At 36.6% G+C, this 22,973-nt stretch overlaps 1 protein-coding gene across 2 annotated transcripts in view; it reads left to right on the plus strand.

Moving 5' to 3' along the window:
* Positions 1 to 21,656, plus strand: part of dachc (dachshund c) — a 90,717-nt gene extending 69,061 nt beyond the window's left edge. For both annotated transcript variants that reach the window (XM_051702497.1, XM_051702496.1), the window contains 7 exons: positions 1,412 to 1,547; positions 2,324 to 2,458; positions 12,551 to 12,696; positions 13,905 to 14,052; positions 19,482 to 19,625; positions 20,025 to 20,090; positions 20,756 to 21,656. In XM_051702497.1, coding sequence (XP_051558457.1) covers positions 1,412 to 1,547; positions 2,324 to 2,458; positions 12,551 to 12,696; positions 13,905 to 14,052; positions 19,482 to 19,625; positions 20,025 to 20,090; positions 20,756 to 20,793 — 813 coding nt within the window. In that variant the 3' untranslated portion in view covers positions 20,794 to 21,656. The remainder of the gene's footprint in view (positions 1 to 1,411; positions 1,548 to 2,323; positions 2,459 to 12,550; positions 12,697 to 13,904; positions 14,053 to 19,481; positions 19,626 to 20,024; positions 20,091 to 20,755) is intronic.
* Positions 21,657 to 22,973: the final 1,317 nt, after the last annotated feature.

Genomic DNA, 22,973 nt, shown 5'->3' on the forward strand with positions numbered 1-22,973 from the left:
ATCTACTCACACTAATATTGTTCCAAACCCATATTACTTTTTTTTTTTTTCACAAATTTTGGGAACATTTTACAAAAAGGTTCCATTCGTTAACAGTAGTTATACCACGGGTTGGTTGAATGCTTGATTATGATTGGGTTGACAGACGTTATAAGGTGTGTAATTATTTTCCAGTAAATGCACGGCTATGAAGTTGTTCCAGGCTTTAAACCGCATAAAAGTTCCAAATCACTTCATCAAATTATTTCAGTCATTTCAAAGAGCCGTACAGGCTACCACAACAAAATAACAAGATAAAACAAAGACATTGGCTGAGTACATTGGATAAGAATTACAAAAAATGTCTATAATATCCAAAATTTAGTTCAATTTCAGTTGATAAGCATCCTTGCACTCCCTCTCTCTCTCTCTCTCTCTTTGCCCCTGTCTCACCCACACTCACACACGCTTACACGCATACATACGCACGCGCACACACACGTAGAGACTCGCACACCCGTGACTTGATCAATACAACATTTTCTATATTATCTGAAATAACTTTTAATATGTTTTATGTAATGGGACGTCTAGAGATCGCCCGAGATCAAGATCTAGAGCGCATTGTACGCAACAAATACGGACACACCAAGATATATTGTTTGTGGGCTGGTTATGCAGTAACAGGTTTAGGTAGATCATCATTCTGTTCAAGTCATCAAATCCTATTTTTGTTATTGAGATCGCTTCTCGAGTTTCCCCGGTAAGCGACTCTGACATGAGCAGTGGAAAGTGGTATGTGTGTGTTTGTGTGGCTATACACTCAATCCTATTGGCTATTTTTAAAAATGAGAAGAGTCGTTCGACTTTACCGACCCAAATTCCTGTTTCAGTAGGAAATACGTCAAAACACCAAATCGAACCGTGCTCGTCAAAGCACTTCATGGGGACTTTAAACATTAGTTATCATGAACTAACAATGAACAATATATTTTTTACAGCATTTTCTTTTTTTTTTTTTACAGGCTTTTTTAATGCTGGTTAATAAAAATACAGTTGTTAATTGTTAGGTCATAGTGCATTAACTAATTTTAACATATACAACTTTTGATTTAAAAATGTATTACTATATGAAATTAACATTAACTAAGATTAATAAATGTTGTAAAAGTATTGTTCAGTGTTAGTTCATGTTAACAAATGGAACCTTATTGTAAAGTGTTACCCAACATTTTTTTTTAATTTTCTACTTGTAATTTATTTTCTATGCAATGACAATAAATGAGGAATTTTTTTTTTTGGTGAACTTTAGGAATTAAGATTAGCTTTAAGATTTAGAACAGCATTTTAATATCACAAAAGTGAAAGATCATGTGCAGTGATTTCAAATTTAACAGATGATGATTATGTTAATGTATGTGCCCACTAAAAGGAACGAGTTCCAGACAGCCCGTCACCCGTGCCATCTTTGGATGATGGCCGCAGGTCAGGTAGCCACTTATCCTCCAGACAGAGCAGCAGCGTGTCCAGCTCTCCTGCCCACACAGAGAGCTCCTCCGATCGGCCACGTATGTCTGCTTGCACTCTTTCACCCACATCAGAAGAATTAGTCCATCATCTGACCACATTAAAGTCCATTTATCTTTATGTCTGTTTGCAAAGCATACTTTGCAAATAAACTCAATATTTCAGATTTTTTAATTTTTCTTTAAAACTAACTTTTTGTATGACTAAAACCAAACAATACTATTTCAGCATCGAGTCTGGTCCCGGGGCACTTAGCACTATGCTCTTAGGAGAATGTGAAACTGGACATATAGCCTTACAAATGTGCTTTTAGAATTAAGAATAAGGTGATATCACAAAATCCACTAAAAGCAAAGCCTTCAGAGCCATACATGTGCAATGCTTTAACCGGAACTAAAACTACATAATTACAGAAAGTGCTTTCTACTTTTTCAGTGTATCATTAGATGCATTTAAAAGTCTTAACCAAGATATAGGATGTCAGTGGTATGATACAATTTAGGGTGGAATATGTGTTTTAAATCCTATTTTTGACAAAACTGTGGTTCAACTCTTGTAATCATTTTTAAGCCTTTTGAAGTTGCATTGCTTCTATAATATTATCTACTTACCACTTGCATAGAGTTCTTGTTCAGTACAAGATTTATTTAATGTTACCTTCTTGGATAGAAGTGGACCTTGCATTATTGAGTTAAAATATCATACACATATCTCCAAAAAACATACATTAATGATTTTATAGGACAGATTTCATATCTGTTATGAGCACTATGAGTCTTTATCAGTAGTTTCTAAAATGGCTTTACTTTCTCTTTAGATTTACATCAGAACGGTCTGTCTCTTGGCCACGCCTTGTTAGGCCTGTCTCCAAGTGCACCACCAGGACCAAAAGAGGGTGATCTGGCAAACCACGACACAGGCCATGAAACAAAGAGGACACATACAGAAAAAGGTTAGATTGCAGTACTATCTTATTGTCATTTGCATAAAATAGCATTTGCTGGGAAATGTCTAAAACACACTTTTATCACAATAATCTGAAGTGAGACCTAATAACAGTTATTAAGTTTGCAGGCATAATCTTTGGTCACAAGAAATAAAATAAATATTGTGAAAATCTGCAAACAGCCTTCATATGGTTTGTATAGGCTGATTATGTACAAATGTATAACTTATCTATGTATTGTTACAGATTTTATGCTTTCAGAAATAATTACTTTAGTGTCTTTTGTCTAAGTTGAAAAGACACAGAGTATCCCATTAATTTGTAATGTAGTAATAGGTACTGATCGAGGATACAAGAAACAAGTTCATTACAATAAGGTTCAGCAAGGTCAAAACGTTTAGCAGTGATTGCACATTTGACTGTTCTTCTAATAGTATAGAAAATGTTTCAAATTACGTATCAGGAAAAACACTTCATGGAAAATGCAAGCATTTTTCCTAAACAGATTTGAAATTGTATCTAATATTTTTCCTTCAGCATTGCAGCTCATTTATCAGTGTACAGATCTAATTTAGATTGACTGCAGGAAAAGATTACTGATCCCCCTAGTATTTCATTTAATATTAAGTATGTTTTTTTTCTAGTCATGCATGAGTCTCGATGTGTGTATTCGGAGAAATAATAAAATAATAACTCTTGCTCACAATTCTGTGAAAATAATCCATAGAGGTAGAAAAGTCATGGCAGCAGAGCTTAATTAGTTAGCGATTTGCAGACCATGAATTAATGAACATGTCCCCCCTCCCATCTTTCTTACCCCGGCCCTCCTGGAGGTGTAATTTTCCTAATAACCTCCCAGAACCCTTGTTTGGTTTTTGCGTTTGAAGGCTTTCATTTACCTAATGAGGACTTTGCAAGGGCGAGTAGTCAGCACAATTTTATTATTGCGCCGTGGAGTGAAGACAGTGCACCAGAAATCAGTAGGGGAGCTTTTGTGTGGCGAAATTGTTGAGATCACACAGGTGCTAAAACCCGGTATCACTTAGCAGCGACAGTGGAAAACAAGAAGGGCGGCAATTACATCTTGCACAGGCAAGGTTATGTTTATGAGATAGAACGTGACATACTGGATTCGTTTTTGCAGAGATAGTGGAACAATCATCAGGCATGACCAGTCAGTAAGTTCATTCTGATAACTGGGCGACTGTGCAAGTATCCTCTCTCTCCACTTCTTGGGTTTGATCTTGATATTAGGGGAAGGAACATATTACAGTGCTGTGGAAAAGTCTTTGCCCCCATCCTGATTTCTTCTGTTTTTGTGTATATCTCATACGAAATTGTTTCAAAAATTCAAACAAAATCTAACCTAAAACAAAGGCAATCTGAGTAAACACAAAATATAGTTTTTAAATGATAATATGATTTATTGAATTATCCAATATCAACTAGGCCTGTGTGAAAAAGAATTTGCCCCTTAGTTATTAAATCCTCAAATCTATGAAACCGCATTCATTATGGCAGTGTTTCCCAACCACTGTACTGCGGCACACTAGTGTGTCATGAAAGATTGTCAGGTGTGCCGTGGAAAATTATCAGATTCCACAAAATAAATCTGGGCTCCGGACTGAGACTAATTTTTCAACCATTTTTCCTAACAGTGCGATTAAAATTTGCAAGAGGTCGCACTGGTGCAACTATAAAGTTGGCTGACTCTCTGATTGTGCTCTGTTGTTTTTTGTTCCGTATGAGAAATATCAAATGGCAAACGTTCCAAACACGAAAGGAAACAGCTTTACCCGGATCAGTCAGTGCTGCTCAATGGACAGATCAGTGTGTCGATGATTAAACTAGTTAAAAATTTTATTAAACGGCCCCAACATTCTAAACAGCATTGAAAAGGAACAAAGGAGAAATCTGCACAATGAACAGACAGAAATTGTAAGGTTTCAATCCACACATCACAGATATTTAAAAAAATATTTACCATGAACTTATATCAATATAGTAGTGGGAGAATACAATTTAATTTCTGGATGTGTTTTTCTTAAGAAAAATGACATAATTTGTTTTATGGTTACTGCTAATCATGGTTTTACTTATACTTTTGGTTACTATGATATTATTGCAAATGCCACAGGTAAAACTATGGATACGATGGAACTTACCTTCTGTGTAAACTCTTTTCTAATGCCCTCTGATTGTAGAAAAAGGCTTTGTTTGTCTTCAGATGACTGTATTTTAATCATCAAGATCCTGATAAAAAGAAAGTAACTGTGAAAGAAAACTCATTTTCTTTTAGTTGGACCGGTGCAACCAACTCAAGTGCTCATGCGACCATTTGTAGAATTTAACACCGGTGCTACCACTCTTAAATGTTAGACTGGAGCCATGTAAATAAATAGATAAATACAAAAATTATTTGCTGTGGCATTGCAAGAAAAAATAAGAAAAGATGCAAATTTGTTGCTTTATTCATTACCCAATTAGCACTCTTGCCACCTGTGATCTCATTATACACCGTACCTACGTGACTTGCGTTTTTTGCATAGCCGAATTTCAAACATTACGAGTAAACGCAACTAAAGTGGACAGAAAACATGGAAGTTCTTGAAAAGGAAAACTGTCAACGATGGTTATGTGGGACAGTGTGATAGAGGTGTGCCATGGGATTTGTTTAATTGTAAAAAGTGTGCCATGGCAGAAAAAAGGTTGGGAAACACTGCATTATGGGGTTCAACTGGACTAAACTCACCCAGGCCTGATTACTGCCAGCCCTGTTTAATCAAATCAACACCTAAATAAAACTTTTTCAGCTGCATGAAGTTGGCTAAAAGGTCTCACCCAGTAGCACACTATGCCAAGATCAAAAGAAATTCCAGAAATGATGAGGAAAAAAGTGATTGAAATACATCAGGCTCTGGGACTCCAAAGAACCACAGTGAGAGCCATTATCTCCAAATGGAGAAAACTTGGCATAGTAGTGAACCTTCCCAGAAGTGGCTGACCTTCCACAATTCCTCCAATAGCACTCATCCAGCAAGTCACAAAAAAGCCAAGGACAACATTCAAGGAACTGCAGGTCTCTCTTGCATCAATACAAGTCACTGTTCATGACTCCACTATCAGAAAGACACTGGCCAAAAATGGCATCCATGGAAGAGTGGTGAGGCGAAAACCACTGCTAACCTAGAAAAACATTATGGCTCATCTGAATTTTGCCAAAACACACCTTGATGATCCTCAAACCTTTTAGGAGAATGTTCTGTGTACTGTTGAGTTGAAAGTGGAACTGATTGGAAGACAGGGGCCCCGTTACGTCTGACGTAAATCAAACACAGAATCCCACAAAAAGAACATCATACTTACGGTCAAGCATGGTGGTGGTAGTGTGATGGTGTGGGGCTGCTTCAGGACCAGAGCGACTTGCAATAATTGAGGGAAACATAAATTCTGCTCTCTATCAGAAACTCCTAATGGAGAACATCCAGTCATCAGTCCATGAGTTGAAGCTCAAGCGCAACTGGATTATGCAGCAAGACAATGATCCAAAGCATAGGAGTAAGTCCACATCTGAATGGCTCAAAAGAAGCTAAATTAAAGTTTTGGAGTGGCCTGACAAAATCCCGACTTGAACCCGATTGAGATGCTGTGGCAGAACCTTAAACGGGCAGTTCATGCTCGAAAACCCTCCAATGTGGCTGAACTAAAGCAGTTCTGCAAAGAAGAGTGGGCCAAAATTCCACCACAGCATTGTGAAAGACTGATCACCAGTTATCAGAAGCATTTGGTTGCATTTGCTGCAGTTAACCTTACCCCGAATCCTAAACCTAACCCTACCTCAACCTTTACCCTAACCCTAATCTAAACCCTACCCATACCCCTAAACCTACCGGTACCCCAACCTCAGTAGCAGCAAATGTGAATCTTGTTTTTGAAATTTGCAGATCAACATTTTGTTACACAATAAGTACATAGTATTGTATGTATTTTAATGTTAGTACATAGTATTTAAAGACACTTAATATAAAGTGGGACTGAATTGTTTATTTCCATTATTTATTAATAATAAATGTAACTGTTTATAGAACATTGGTGTCCGCTTAGCGTTGTGCCTAAGAACCCCCCTGTGAACCTGTGATAAAATTGTAACAATGCACAATCTCTCGTGGCTTACTGCTTTATTTTAATTCAGGGCAAAGACCATGCGAAATGTACACAGGACTTTTATAACTGAGCTTCTTGAACTGTGAAAGAAAACATTTCATAAAATGCTCCATAAATTTAAACTGCCATAAAAACAGTGTCCTGTCCTTTAACTAGTTTTGATTTGAAGTTAGCCCCTTGGCACAATTCCAGGCCTGCTGAACTTTTCTGAAGTTTTGTCTCAGATGCTGATTTTATGAAACATACTTAAAAAATTAATGGCTTCGCCTTTGTAGAACATCATTCTAGACTCCCACTCTGCCAGGGAGGACACCTTTACCAGTCACTACATATGAGGACTGAAGTATAACGTCCCACCTTAATGTTCCTGAAATTAATCTTTGGGGGCAGCTCTGAAAGTGAAAAGATCAGAAGTCGTATCTCTCCTTCATTGCTTGTCAAAGACAGAAGAGTTCAAAGACGATTCCTTTATCTGCCTTTGAGCTTTTCAACCTTTATTCAGTCTCTGTTCTCTCTCTTGTGCTGACTGTGGAGGACTGTTGCAGTGGATGCAGAAGCTCATTAGTCCAGGGAATCCAAAACAAGAGGGGGAAAAAGTGACCTTGGTTTAGGAGATACATTTATGATCTAACAGGCTGCCAGTAGTTTTTTTTTCTTTCTGGAAAGCAAATGCACACACTATAATAATTCAGTGGAGGATCAATCAGATTTGAAGGCACAGGGAGAGATAGAGAAGGGAAAATAGAGTAGTGCTAACTCAGCACTGATTGTCCCTCCGGGGCACCGTAGTTCAGTGGCATGGCTGAAGCTTCCTCCCGCTGAGTGCTTCAGCGGCCGACACTAATCACATTCCGGCAGACACCATGCTTTTAGGAACCCTAGAGAAGAGGGAGGGAGGAAGACAGGGAAAGAGAGAGAGAGAGAGAGAGAGAGAGAGAGAGAGAGATGGGCAGAGAGGAGCTGAAAGTGAGCGAGAGGCATAGGAAGCCAGAGACAGATTGTTTTTCCTCTTTGAAACACCTTGAATGTGACAGAGGCATCTCTCTCCTGCCAAGATGTGAAGATCAGATAGTGTGAGATTAAGATGCTTTGGTCAGCTAAGTGAATCTGCAGAGATAAGGGAGGGGTGAGTAAATCTAATCAGACCTTATCAGGCACAGGGGAAGGTGAGATTTTGAGCACCTACTTGTTTAAATGGATCCCGAGTTATATATACTTAAAATACACTATGGGCAAAAGAGCTGTGTAGAGGATTTTAATGCATTTTTTAAAGTGAAGGACATTCAAGAACAGAAAAGAAGAGATACGTTGAATTTTGGGGGTTAAAAGATGAAAAGGTTATGTGAGGTATGAGGAACAATGGACTGAGATGAGAAGGACAACGTTTCTAAGGATAAACTTAGTTCATAAAGATTTAGTTACTACCCAATGTTCCCTGTTATTTTATCAACAGGCTGCCTGTGTATGACCTCACCACACTAGCTCAATCAGAGCAAATGACATCACCAGAACTTCTTTTAAAAAGAAGATATGAGGTTTTTCTTCATACCATCTTACATACACTCACTGAGCACTTTATTAGGAAGACCTGTACACATATTTATTCATGTGATTATCTAAACAGCCAACCATGTGGCAGCAGTGCAGTGCATAAAATCATGCAGACACGGGTCAGGAGTTTCAGTTAATGTTCACATCAACCATCAGAATGGGGAAAAAAATGGATCTCAGTGATTTCGACCGTGGCATGATTGTTGGCACCAGACGTGTTTGAGTATTTCTGTAACTGCTGATCTCCTGGGATTTTCAAGCACAACAGTCTCTAGAGATAACCAAGATTGGTGCCAAAAACAAAAAACATCCAGTGAGTGGCAGTTCTGCAGAAGAAAATGCCTTGTTGATGAGAGAGGTCAACGGAGAATGGCCAGACTGGTTCAAGCTGACAGAAAGTCTACAGTAACTCAGATAACCACTCTGTACAATTGTAGTGAGCAGAATAGCATCTCAGAATGCACAACACATCAAACCTTGAGGTGGATGGGCTACAACAGCAAAAGACCACATTGGGAACTTTATTAGGACCATAGTGTTCCTCATAAAGTGCTCAGTGTGTGTAAATATATGACAACTGTGCTGTTATTTTTGAACTTCCATGCCCCAAACCTACTGTATATAATTGTAATGTCAGTACCATATGGGGTACACTATTATGCTAATATATGAGCTGTGTTAGAACAGAAAGTCACCTTTCTCTGGCTTCCCTGCTGACATTTTTTGTTTGCATACACAGGGCTGGTTATTAGCACTACGGGACTATGGATACCTGTGAAAACCCTGTGCTTTAATAAAGCTCTACAAAATGAACAAATTACATCTGCTCTCTGTGCAAATGTATTAAAACTGCTTTGATAGGTACAGTACTGGAGCCCTAATAGTGTTCATTTCAATAGATGTAGAAATGAAAAGCCTGAATCTTGTGGTAATACATTTTTAGCTTGTATATTGGCATAACTATTGCTGTGACATGCTGTGACTTGTACTGCCAGTTTACAGTAAACTGCTCGAAAAAACAGTCCCAACTCTACTCCTAATGTTTTTTTCCTTTTTTTTAATTTTTCGGAATATTTTAAATTATGGTTGCAATTTAATGTCAGTATAATTATGGGCCGGGGTTTCAACCCAACTAAGGAACTCATAGTGTAAGAAGTAAACTCTATTCAATCTGCATTCTCTTATTTCCTGTTCTTAGGCACCCATGCAACATGAAAATACATAAGAGTTACAGCTTGATCCTTTTAGAAGGATCTTGACACCCAGAATATGGTATTTTTTAAAGCAGACTGTTGTTGCTAACTAAACTATAACAAGGTTGTTGTGATGATCATATTAAGATTTTCTATCCACAGTTTATGAAATAAAACAGTTCTGCTGTTAAACTGTGCTTCATCTCACACTTTTGTTATACTACAACTTATCTTAATTTGAATTTCCATGTATATTATTTACAAGCATTAATATAATGGGCCCACAAGGAATCTTTGCATGCAGAACCCTACATAAAGCTCCGCAGATTTCACAAGGTTCTACACATCCCTTAACTCTTGCATGTTCATTTATTAAATGATTTGGCTAATATGATTATGCTTTCAGCTACCAATAAGAGTGAAGTGCTATCAGCTCTGTTTATTACATTTTAATTTTTTTAAATCCATTCCTCCGAATTCCAGCGATTTTCCCCCTAAAATAGTGCAGTAAATGCTGAAAAAGTCTACACATTTCATCTGGGGTTTGAACATCACAGATGATTCAGTTCTGAATATCAGACAATAATTTTCCTAACAATTAAAAATTAAAATATTAAATGATGTGTGATTCATGAATAGTAGAGTAAGGCTCATTAAAGAAATAAAAATCACAGATGTGTATGACATTCTTTCTTCTGCTGAACACAAACAAAGTTTGTTAGAAGAATATCTCAGCTCTGTAGGACCATACAATGCAAATGAATGGTGGCTAGAACTTTGAAGGTCCAAATAGCACATAAAGGCAGCATAAAAGTAATCCATATGACTCCAGTGGTTAAATCTATATCTTCATAAGCAATATGATAGGTGAGGGTGAGAAACAGATCAATATTTAAGTTTAAGACTTTTTTTATTATAAATTATCCTCCATGCCCAGTAGGTGTCGATATGCTTAAAGAATGTGAATTGCCAAAAGCAAAAGAAGAAGAATGTGAAAGTGAAAGAGGAGATTTAGAGTTCCCACAAACCACAACTACCCACACTTATCATATTGCTTCTGAAGACATGGATTTAACCACTGGAGTCATATGGATTACTTTTATGCTGCCTTTATATGCTTTGTGGACCTTCAAAGTTCTGGCCACCATTCACTTGCATTGTATGGACCTACAGAGATGAAATATTCTTCTAAAAATCTTCATTTGTGTTCAGCAGAAGAAAGAAAGGTATACACATCTGGGATGGCATGAGGGTGAGTAAATGATGAGAGAATTTTCATTTTGGGTGAACTATTCCTTTAAAGATTAAGATCATATTTGGAAAGCGACAGAGAGGAGGATTTTAAGATGAACTTGTCTGATTGAGATGTCATCTGGTGTTGCTGTTAGCTCTGGACAGTAGCAAGAGGCCCATACATTAGCAAAGTCTTTGAAGTGAGTGACAATGACAAGATCAAGGCTTCCATCTGATAAAAAAAAACAAATGGCCTTTTCCTGTACTTTAAGTGCTGGTCTTTGGTCAGTGTTCCCAGGTTTTTCTCTGCTCTATTCAGAAGCCTTGACAAAAATGTGGGATTGCTGGGTAAGAACTCAATGTGTTGTAATGGAGAAGAGAGGTACAATGGAGGGATACAATGGAGGATGTTTGTTTGGTAATCTTATGAGATTGCTTTTGTATCTCCTAAAGTAGGGCCAGGATCAATTTCATTCGATATGTCTCAGTAATATTTTAAGCCTCATGACCATCCTAATACTGCTGTTACTAAAACCTGAGAAAAGAGCTAGAACTATCAGAGAGTATCTTCTATGGCTGAAGTTTTTACTTCCTTTGAGACCAAAAAACTTAACCAGAACCAGTGCAGAGTGTTTATAGCTCATTGAAAGTCTTCTGTTTTTGAACAAGCTGTCGTGCTATTCTGTCCATGATCAGACTTATGAGAAGATGTTATGGAATATGCGTCTAAATTAAACAAACAGCTGCTTCATGTTTGGAGTGCTTGAGTTGAAGATCTGCGACCAAAAAACATGCTCACTTCAGTCCGGTTATCGACTGCGATCCATTCTGACGAGTGATTCCAATCTCACCATGTTGTTTAGTATAGAAGTCCGTCCTCATTTTTGTTCCAGGAATGCTGTTGAACATGCACCGGTCAGGAACCGCTGTCACGTCTGCACATGATTTTGAATTCTCTGCTGTAATGTGAGCTCATGCTTGAGGCAGCGTAGTGATTGGATGGAAGCGTTCCTTCTCATGAATAATGTAGCGAAACATTCATAACTGAATTACATTTTAGCGCACTCTAGTACCAATCACAACTCAGAGTTTACGCATATTCCTCACATTTTATGATGTTGCTTCAAGTTTCGAAATGAACAAAATAGCTAAAAAATATGTGCAACCTGTACATATCTGTTATCTGTTGCTGATTCTTAGCAAATTGATAGACAGATTGAAAATAAATTTACTGAAATAAAGAAAGAAAGAAAGAAAGTAGCGCAGATGTGCCATGGTGACTTTGAACTGTTATATGACTCTAGCATTCTGCATAATGTGTTATGAATCTCAAAAATGCAAAGACACAGAGTATGGAGGACTGTTTGCAAATGGGCTTGGAAGAATCACAGTACCTAGACTTTTATAAAAATAAAATAAAAAAAAAATAAATAAAAAAAACGCTTTTTATTACACGCCTCTGTGGAATATTTAATTCTGATTCTGATGACGCTACATCCTGCAGTCAGATAATTTTGCAAAATAACATCTAAACTGTATATTTGACCATTGTCCCAGGCTCCTACACTGCTAATCGCATGTCTCTTGTAGAACTTTGCAGTCACATAGTATAATACAAAAATGTCATGTTAATTTATATACTTATCTTGTAGGTAGCCATGAAATAACCAGGATAATGTACAGTCAGCTGGTTATTATTGCAAAATACATGAATACATGAATACTTGTGTCATCCTGAATACCTGATCACCCTGTCACTGTGTATTTTGACATAATGACTGGCTGACTGTACATTATCTCTTACATAAGGTTTTAGCTTAAAAAGAAGAGAGAAAGACATATATTCAATAAATATTTGAATAAATATACAAAAATAAGCAAAAGAGGCTCTGAAGAGCCATTTTCTATGTAATAAAAACTTCATTGCAAATATTATTGTTGTGTTCTCTTGTGACAGATGAGAATGTCCTGTGCACCCCCGCATCTCGAGACAACTATGAGAGAGTGTCTCACCCTGCGCAGACATTACCTTCAGGATTCCCTGCTCCGCTGCTCTTTCCTGAGGGCCTGTCCTCCATAGAAACCCTCCTCACCAACATACAGGTAGACTGACAGCACAAACATATTTAGCCTGAAATGTGAATTAAAATGATGGTTATTCGTGTACACAGCACATTAAAAACTTCCTTTGTTCTACAAAAAAAAAAAAGGAAAAAAAAAAGGGCTTCAAAAATTTGACAATGAAAAAAACATATGCAGTGGGGTTCAATAGTTCAAGCCTGTGTGTGAAAATGCTTATATTGCATTTTTTCTAATTTAAAGGTACACTCAGTAATTTTTGGAAATTGCTGTCTTGGACTTACACTGACATTAATGGGCCTGGATACAGCATCATTCAAACATATAATTTTTCAGTTACTGATGCCATTGTAGAAACTCACTATTCACAGTCAGCCATGATTAATATGAGTGAAAGTGTCCAATAACAAGGCGGCTACTGAGATTAAGCGAGTAGTATGTGGCTGGTCATGTGATCCTTACATGGCAGCCCCCATGAGAGGAACCTCTCCATGTAGAATAAAACAGCTTTTATAAGGTAACTGATATGACTGGATTCTTAATTTCATGTGTGTTCATGATTTTTTATATATGTTTAAAAATTTACAATTCATTTCTTTAGGAGTTGAACTTTTTTAATGAGGAAAGAATTACTGAGTGTACCTTTAAAACAGTTCATTGCTTTAGAAATTATTATGAGCATAACTATTTGAGTGAATTGAGTAAAGATTTAACGTTAAAAAAATAACATGAATTTCAGAATTTCTTCTTATTTTATAGGGTGAATATAGTTCCATACTGACAAATACATGCACAGAGATTTTACTTTAATAATAGCATGCACTCGAGTTGGCATGGATTCCACAGATGTGTGCAAAATCTGATGTTCCATGTTATCCCAGTATGATTTGAGAATGTTCCAAAGAGTCTTGTGTGCTTCAATGGAAGCAAGGAAATCTGACCTTTGTAAAAAAATAAAAAAGTTAACATGCTCAGTGTTTTAAATATGCTTAATTGATAAGTGACCTAGAAATAGTGCAGAATCTAAAATATTTCACATTTATGTTGTGTCATAACATCGCTTTTTTTATTTTTAAAAATTCTTAAACTTTATTTCCAAGTTCAAATTAGATTTTGAATCCCAGATTTTAAATGTGGGCTTTTTAAAAATCTGTTGAACCCCACTATATTTAGAAAGTTTCAGTGTGAAGATTCACACATCTTAATGTATAGCCCAATTTCCTCTTCTCCAGGGACTATTAAAGGTAGCTATTGACAATGCCCGGGCACAGGAGAAGCAGGTGCAGCTGGAGCATACAGAGCTGAAGATGGAGCTGTACAGGGAGAGAGAGCTGCGGGAGACGCTGGAGAGGCAACTCTGCGTTGAGCAGAAAAACAGAGGTGATTTGCTAATCTAAAAACAGTCTGCTCACAATGCTGTGATTTAAGAAGTGGGTTTCTGTGTATACCTCTGGTTAGCTCACATTTGTGTCCCAGATAGCACACGTACATCGCCAATACAGTGGCAAGAAAAAGTATCTGATCTCTTTTGCATTAGCTGGTTTTCTGCATTAACTGGTCATAGAAAGTGATCTCATCTTCATCAAAGTCACAAGTATAGACAAACACCATGTCCTTAAGCTAACAACACACAAACAATTATAGTCTTTCATGTCTTTTTTGAACACATCCCATAAAACATTCACATTACTGTGGAAAAAAGTAAGTGAACCCTTGAATTTAATTACTGGTCGATCCTCCTTTGGCAGCAGTTACCTCAACCAAGCGTTTCTGGTAGTTGTGCATTAGACCTGCACAACATTCAGAAGGATTTTTGAATCATTCTTCCTTACAGAACTGCTTCAGCTCAGCCATATTCTTAGGATGTCTGGTGTGAATGCTCTCTTGAGGTGATTCCACAGCATCTCTATTGGGTTATGGTCTGGGCTCTGACTGGGCCACTCCAAAATGTGAATTTTCTTTTTTTAAGTCATTCTGTAGTGGATTTACTTCGATATTTAGGGTGCTATTGTCCTGCTGCATCACTCAACTTCTACTGAAATTCAGCTAGTGCACAGCCACCCTGATATTATCTTGTAGGATATCTTGATAAACTTGGGAATTCATTTTTTCCTTGATGATGGCAAGCGGTCCAGGCCCCGAAGCAGCAAAGCAGCCCCAAATTATGATGTGACCATACTTCACGTTGGGATGATGTTTTAATGTTGGTATGTGGTGCCCTTTATACGCCATACGCAATGCTGCGTATTCTTCCCAAACAATTCAACCTTAGTTTCATCAGTCCACACAAATTTTTCCCAATAGCGTTGTGGAATGTCAAGGTGGTCTTTGGCAAATTTCAGTGACAACTTCCATCGTGTTGTCCTGCCATGAACACCATGCCTGTTTAATGTTTTCCATAAAGTAGACTCATGAACAGAGATGTTAACCAGTTCCAATGATTCCTTCAAGTCTTTAGCTGTCACTCTAGGGTTCTTTTTTTTTTTTTTTTTTTTTACCTCATTGAGCATTTTGCAGTGTGCTCTTTGAGTCATCTTGGCTGGACGGCCACTTCTATGGAGAGTAGCCACAGTACTAAATCATCTAAATTTTTAGACAGTTTGTTTAACTGTGGACAGATGAATATCTAAGCTCTTCGAGATGACTTTGTAACCCTTTCCAGCTTCATGCAAAGCAACAATTCTTGATCGTAGGTCTTCTGGGATCTCTTTTTTGTGAGGCATGGTCCACATCAGCAAATGCATCTTGTGAATAGCAAACCCCACATTTTTGAGTGCTTTTACAAGTCAAAGTAGCTCTAACCCACACCTCCAATCTCTTTTCATTAACTGGATGCCAGGCTTGCCAACTCCTGACTCTAATTAGCTTTTGTTGACGTCATTAGCCTAGGGGTTCACATACTTTTTCCAACCTACACTGTGAATGTTTGAATGATGTATTCAGTATGTACAAGAACAATACAATAATTTGTGTGCAATTAGTTAAAATAGATTGTGTTTGTTCATTATTGTAACTTGAAGATCAAACCCTATTTTATACATAGATGCATGTAATTCCAAAGGGTTCACATACTTTTTTCCCTTGCCACTGTATGTCTATTTGATGAGTTCATTTTCAACCGGAACTTAAGAAGAAAAAAGAAATAGTTCTCTCATTTGCAATACTTCTCTAAAATGTTCTGTTTTTGGCATTACAACAACACTCAACAGCTTAACTCTCAATGTTTAAGGTTTACACATGTCCTACCCAGCCACAATACAATTCCAGCAACAAGCATTTTGCTTGTCCACATTGAACATGAAACTGCAATGTGGGGTGACACAATTACAGCCAATCAAAACATATTTGGCATCTTTATAAAAATAAGACATTTAAAATAGAACGTAACGCCTCGGCGGCATACAATGTTGGAGCCCCACCCCCACCAAATACACTCACACACTACAAAACATTTCAAATTATGTGGCCTTTGGAGCCCTTTTAACTTTTTATTAAATAGTCATGTGAAGGTGACAAAAGAATTGGCACCTAGAACGTTACCATTAATAACGCAACACTTAACTTAATAAGGAATATTCTTTTTAAAAATCAATAATTCAATAAAAATGTTACAACTTAATATGATGCCAATTATTTAATCTGAACTTTTATATTTAGAATTTAATATAGAATTTTTGGATGAACAGTCATGTGCATAGCAATGAAACCGTTTATTTATAAAAAATAAAAAAACTATTTAATTTTATCTGCATCGTTATTTTCCATCCAAACAGAGCTCATCTTCAGTTACATGTAATGTTGTCTGCCCACATATGCAAGTGTTTACATACCAGAATCTATCTGCCTGGCATCTTTCACATCTTTCACATTATTTCAACCACCAAATAAATTTTCAAGCAATTTAATCACTTAATCTTCTGTTCACCTGAATGTATGTACAATCTAATTCTACATAAATCAGAAGCCTTGGAGACTGCCGTCATAAAATGGAGGAATCATTAAAGAAGGCAACAGGGCAACATGCACCATTAATGAATGTTGCTTAATTAGAGAGCTCCTCATGTCGTATTCTCCTGTCGCCCGCATTGTCCTTCAGCTAGTCAGAGTACTGCAAATTCAGCACTTTCCTTCAGGAGCACACACACACACAAACACGCACATACAGACACAGAGAATTACCCATTGTAATTACAAGTACATATTATGATATTAGTGTGAATGATTTATTATCAGCGTAAACAGAATTGCTGTGTTAATATTCGCTTGCATCACATTTGATGAGGATAATGAATCTTCTGCATAATTCATCATATCAACTGGCTGTTCCATTAGTGAGAGATGTCTTTATACTCCAGCCAACTGACTTCAAGTCAGTTTGTGTTTTATGCCTAATGGTGAGAGGAAACATTAGGAAGAAGAAGGCTGGTCCTAGATCACTCAAAGAGGGATGGTTCACAGCTATCGGACAGAATGTGTTTTATTTCTGCTGACTTCGCCATGTGAACTAAGCTCTACTGCAAACTGGAAAATTAACATGTTCCGCTGGGCTACAGCCTAGTTTCTCAGATGTTCATTATATCAGACATAGTATTTAGAAAAATGCTGTAATGATTTAAAAAATATCCAGTGGTGATAAGTTTATTCTTCAACATTTTTGGAAGTTTGTCATTTTAAAAAATAGGTATAGCATATAGGGATATAATACTATGAAACACAGTGTGGATCAGAGTCATTACCCTTAATGAATTTGAGAAAGTTTTTACAAGCAATTACATTTTTTCATTCAAATTAAGAGATTAGTTCATATCAATGTAATTTTGTAGTTTTAACTCAACTTTATTAGGTTCGTCAAACTAAATTTAATAATGTTTAATTTAATGTTCTTATGTTGGTTAAACTTTTTTTTTTATTATTATCATTAGTATATGCCAGGTGAGCACAGTGTAAAGACAGTGAAACAGTCGATTTGATAGCAACTGCTTATAGAGCTAAGCAGCACTCCCATCAAACATCACTTGAAAGTGAAAGTCCATCCTCAACCTAAGCACAAGAGCCAACTTTCACCATGGTAGCCCCCAAAACTCCAGCCTATCAGACACTCTTTTAAATACCAGTTTAACAGAACATTAAACATTAACAAATCTCCTATTCTCATCTTGCTCTGAAATGGATAAAATTACACTTGATTTCAACATTTGTTCACCCCATCCAGTCCAATGCAAAGTATGTTGAAATGAAATCCCCTGCCCAATTACATCAATGCTACAAAAAAGTATTAATGTAGTCCAAACTCAAATGGATTATGTAAACTATTTAATTGGATAGAACGCAACAAAATCAAGTTTTGAATGGTGTTGCTTTAGTTCATTTTAATTAAGTAAACTGAACAACCTGCAAAAATCCTTTTTTGAGTGATCTGGAATTAAAAATTTAAATCTGCAAATAAACAGGTAGTAGTAGGATTTTGAAAAAGTTTAATTACAGCTACACTATGTAACTTTTAAGCGGTTGAAGCATAAAACTGCAGGTTACTTGCGTGAGTTTGGCTTCGCCTCTGCTCTATGAAAATTAATCTGATTGTTTGAGGAGTAACCATGGTTACAGGTGATCATCTTCTCAGAGCGAATGTCACTAACGACTACAATAAATGAATAAATAAATATCAAAAGGAAGAAAAAAACAGATATCTGAATGCAGCAGGTAAGTAGCATATCTTCCACTGTTGTTTTGACTTATTGAAAACAGTTGTTTTAAAATGAATAGTGTTAAAAAAGTTAGGCAACGATGACATTAGACATAACGATTGCTAGTCATATCAGATCAAATCAAACAGTGGAAACTATTATAACTTAGCTACAGCCAAATAGTAACTGGCTTAGAGATTAGAATTGTTACCAGCATAAAAGTTACATTTTTTCCATTGTCCTTCCTCCCTCAAAAATGGAATTAAAAGCACTGCAGTATCTCAATAATAAAATGCCCCATTAGAGTGGCTAATGCTATCTAAGAAACTACCTCGCTATGAGAGCTACCTGGCTAACTGTCGGTCCAATAAAATATCTAACCTGTCCAGCAAGAAAACTCCATCTCTGTGTCGGTTTTAAATCCTTGAAGATCTCGGAGTTGTCGCCACCTATGAAAAGCCAATCCAATGTTTTATTTTGGGCTCTGTCACTTTTCCTTTTTGCTTGCAAACTCTTCTCAGTTTGAGGTTTCTTTAGTTTGAAAATGGGTGATTCCCCAGAGGGTTACCTTTTTGAATGATCCATGGTCAATGTCACTAATTTGTTGTGGCTACAAGCTTTCAGCTTCATTCTACTACCACACCAATCACTGCACATATACATGTGCTGTAGTAGCTAGACCTTCTTTTTTTCGGACATGACGTAAACACGCACGGACGAATGACAGAAATATGCAATCCCCGGCATTCTAAAATAGAAATCATTATTATAGGCTTACCATAGTGAATCGGGGTAAGGCAAAAACATGTTTGGAAGATGGATTGTCGGTGTACTTGCTTTTTAATGAAATGATGTTAATTTCTCACACAAAAATCATACATAGAGTAGTTTTAAAGAAATGTTATGATTTTATACCAAATACTAAGTCATTCTGAAATTCTGAAAATGAAGTTTAATTCTCAGTTCAACTTTTCACTCCAGTTCTTATGCTGACAATATTATTTGTAATGAAAAAAGTTTATTAAATCACAAAATAGAAAATGTATCTCAAGTGGACTCTTGAACCCAACTCTACATTCCTATCAGAAAATAAATCATTTAATTATCCATATGTGCTCATCTCAGCAATCATCCAGAAGCGACTGAAGAAAGAGAAGAAGACCAAAAGGAAATTGCAGGAGGCTCTGGAGGTCGAGTCCAAGAGGCGTGACCAAGTGGAGCAGACCCTGCAGCGGACGGCCTCCAGCAAGAGATCACCCACTCAGAACGGTTAGAACACACACGTCTCTCCCAACTTAAGGGAAAACAATAAAATGTCAATGCTAAAATCAATATTGTAAAGACAATTTCCTGTATGGTGTCTACTCCCACACCCCCACACCACCCTACTTCTTTCCCCAAGCTAAAGGAGATCTACATCCTTGCACCTGCTATACTGTAATTGTCAAATAAAGCATACATTAAAAGAGGCATGAGTCATGACCATGCAACCAAGAGTGACAAGAGATATATGCCACATCACTGACTAGAAAAGCAATTTGAAATTGATTTGCTCTTTGGTCGTCTTCAGTGTTTTACCATCTGATAAGATACTTTAAAATGTGTTTTAATGCTATTTGAAGAACAAATGTGACAAATAATTCATAACCAATATCTCCATGTTATCAGACCCTCCACAGGAAATGGAGACAAACCATAACATCATCAAAACAGACACTGACAGAACAATACAAGGTACTGAATGGACATTTAATCTGCTCATATTACATTGCATTGTTTCTTTCTGTCTTTACTCTTTTTGTCCTGTCATCCTGAATGTATTGAAAGAAAAAGCTACTACATAACATGTTGTCTGTCCTTTCTGTTGTTGGTATCTGATCATGTAGGCTGCTAAATACTGTTTTGTCGCTGCTTTCTCAGAATCTTTAGCACAAAGTCCAGGCTCTGGAACATGAGACTAGACAATGTACATTACCATGAGCCTTTGTTGGAATATTAAACATTTAAAACACTGAGAGTGAAACAAAATTGAATGCAGTGAAGCAAAAGAAAAAAAAAAAAAAAAAAAAAGGAAAAAGAATGACAAATAATGGGAGCAGTAATTAATGGGTCCCTTAATTGTCCTCATGAAATATTTGCATGGGGATAATTTACATAATCTACATGTTGTAATTAATCTTTCAAAGGGTTTGCTTTCTCTTTTCGTCTTGGTTGAGAGGAAAGGGAGGGAAAGGGCTTCTTTTTTTTGTGACATTTATTCTAATACTGCATCTTCTCTTTTAACAAGCCTTTCATCTTTCTCTCAGTCTGCATATGTTAGAACATTATGGATGTATTCATTCATTATATGCTGCATGTGACATCAGTCAAGCTTCATTTGTGTCCTTTTCTGTCCACAGATGGAAGGCTCTTTCTAAAGTCGGCAATGATGTACTGAGTAATGAAAAGAGGGGGCAGAGGAAACACATTGGTCATACTGTATGGGGAGGGTCTGTAATCAACTGGCTGGTAAATAATGTCTGCAATTCTTCTGGTGGACTGATGAGAACAATGAGGCAATTCTGTAACTTGATGTCAGTGTATTGCAGCAAAGACTTGACAAGATTATTATGGACATTGAATGTCAACATTCAGTAGGCTGGAGTGTGAGCCAGGGTTTAACTAGGGCTGAAAAGGAAGTGATGTCACCATGCACACCTGGTTGAATGTTTTCAGTGGGCTTAGAATTAAATAACAGTTAATAGAGCATTTAAATCTGCCTGACTACACTGACATATATATTCAAATTAGATTTTGCCATTTAATGCCCTTTTACCATTTCACATTTAAGTCTGTTGATAGAATAATTTCTAATAATTTCTAACACTAAGAAGGTGTTGGAAGAGATATTTGAATTTATTTAGTAATTTATCAAATATAAACACTGCATTTAAACGCGTATTGTGTATTTGTCTGTTATTTCAAAAAAAGAAGGTATTGCTGTCCAGATTTTTGTTTGTCATTGTTGTATAAGGAATCAGAGCAGTCTCAAAATTCATAAAATATGAAACATGTACATAAAAGTGAAGAAATGCTACTGTGCATTGTATGCTGTAGATCTAGGAAATCAATACAATTTTTTAATAAGATTTCTTGTATCTAAGTTATTTTTTTGTTCAGTTGCTGTTTATTATCATACCCAACATTGAGAGCATGCTGGCATGTTGTTACTTCTGTCCTGTCCATCTGGAATACAATAAAGATTTTCCCACATGCTTTACAAAGGAGACTTTTCAAAACGGACTGATACTTGTTTAGTCTGATACTTGTTTTACAAATCAAATTAATTAAACACAAATAGTCTTTTTTTTTTATCAGTCTTGTTCTTGTGTACTACTGATAAAGGTTTGCCATGTTTTCTTTAAATTAGAGCTGTCAAAATGAATGCGTTAATGCATGCAATTCATTTAAAATATGTGATTAGCGCATTTACCGTTAATAAAGCATAAACCAGCAAAAACACTGGTTAGAAGGGTGGAACTTTGGCGATGTGTTCGCCCAGAGTCATTACACTGACGGACACACCACAACACACACACAACAGCGATGGGAAAGGATCTCTTAATGCTATTTGTATGTACAAAACAAGCCCAGATGGGACTTGTGACAGAAAGCAAGGACTTTGCAGCCTATGTAAGGTGCAATTTTAATTACAACAGAAGCAGGTCAAGTCTTAACTATAACCAAAGCGCAAAATGAGATGTTGTCTGCAACAATTTTCTTCTGGAGATCAAAGCCGTGCTTACAAGAATCATTAACGCGGCTTCATGATTGCTGTAGCAAAGCGGATAGACACAGTCTCCCAGGTGATTCATATTGTGGAGGATGAGAATTTATAAGATTTAATGCCCATTGCAATGAATATGCAACCTATGTGGACAAGTTCTTTCAATAAGTCGTCCTCCCACTTGGACTTTGGAAAAAGTTTAATTTTACTATTTTAGTTTATTTCTATCTTTATACTGTGAAGGCTTTGTTTGGAAAATGTCAATTAAGCATTATATTGTTACATATTGTTTTGCTTTCTTTCTTAAAAAGTAATTTAATACATTTTGACAAGAAAATAATATATATACAGTAGAGTCAAATTTAGCATTTCAAAATTTGCAATTAATCACGATTAACTACGAAAAATTATGCAATTAATCGCGATTAAACAATTTAATTGACCTACAGCACTCCTATAAATATTGTTTATTCTTTATATTATTTTTCTTAAAACTTCAAAAGACAGAAAGTCATACAGATTTGTTGACTCAGCATTTAGCCAATCACTTAAGGTGGATTGTTTAGCAGTTTTCTCTCTCTCTCTCTTTCTCTCTCTGAACATAATAAGCCAGGAGAGATGAATAATTGACTGATTGTTGCATTATTCAGGCCCCTACTGTGGAAAAAAAAAGCCCAGTCTCTGGCACATCAGGTCTCTCTGGCATATTGAATATGAGGTTAAAGTTTCAATCAACCTTGAAAGCGTGAGGCATTTTCCTTGTGTCGCTGGCACTGTAAAAAAGAATTGTTGAGCAAACTTAAAAAATCAAGGCAACATGATGCTGTAAGGTTTTTGAGTTCTCTTAACTG

The sequence above is a fragment of the Myxocyprinus asiaticus genome, chromosome 7, assembly GCF_019703515.2.
Source record: "Myxocyprinus asiaticus isolate MX2 ecotype Aquarium Trade chromosome 7, UBuf_Myxa_2, whole genome shotgun sequence".
NCBI classification, from domain to species: domain Eukaryota; kingdom Metazoa; phylum Chordata; class Actinopteri; order Cypriniformes; family Catostomidae; genus Myxocyprinus; species Myxocyprinus asiaticus.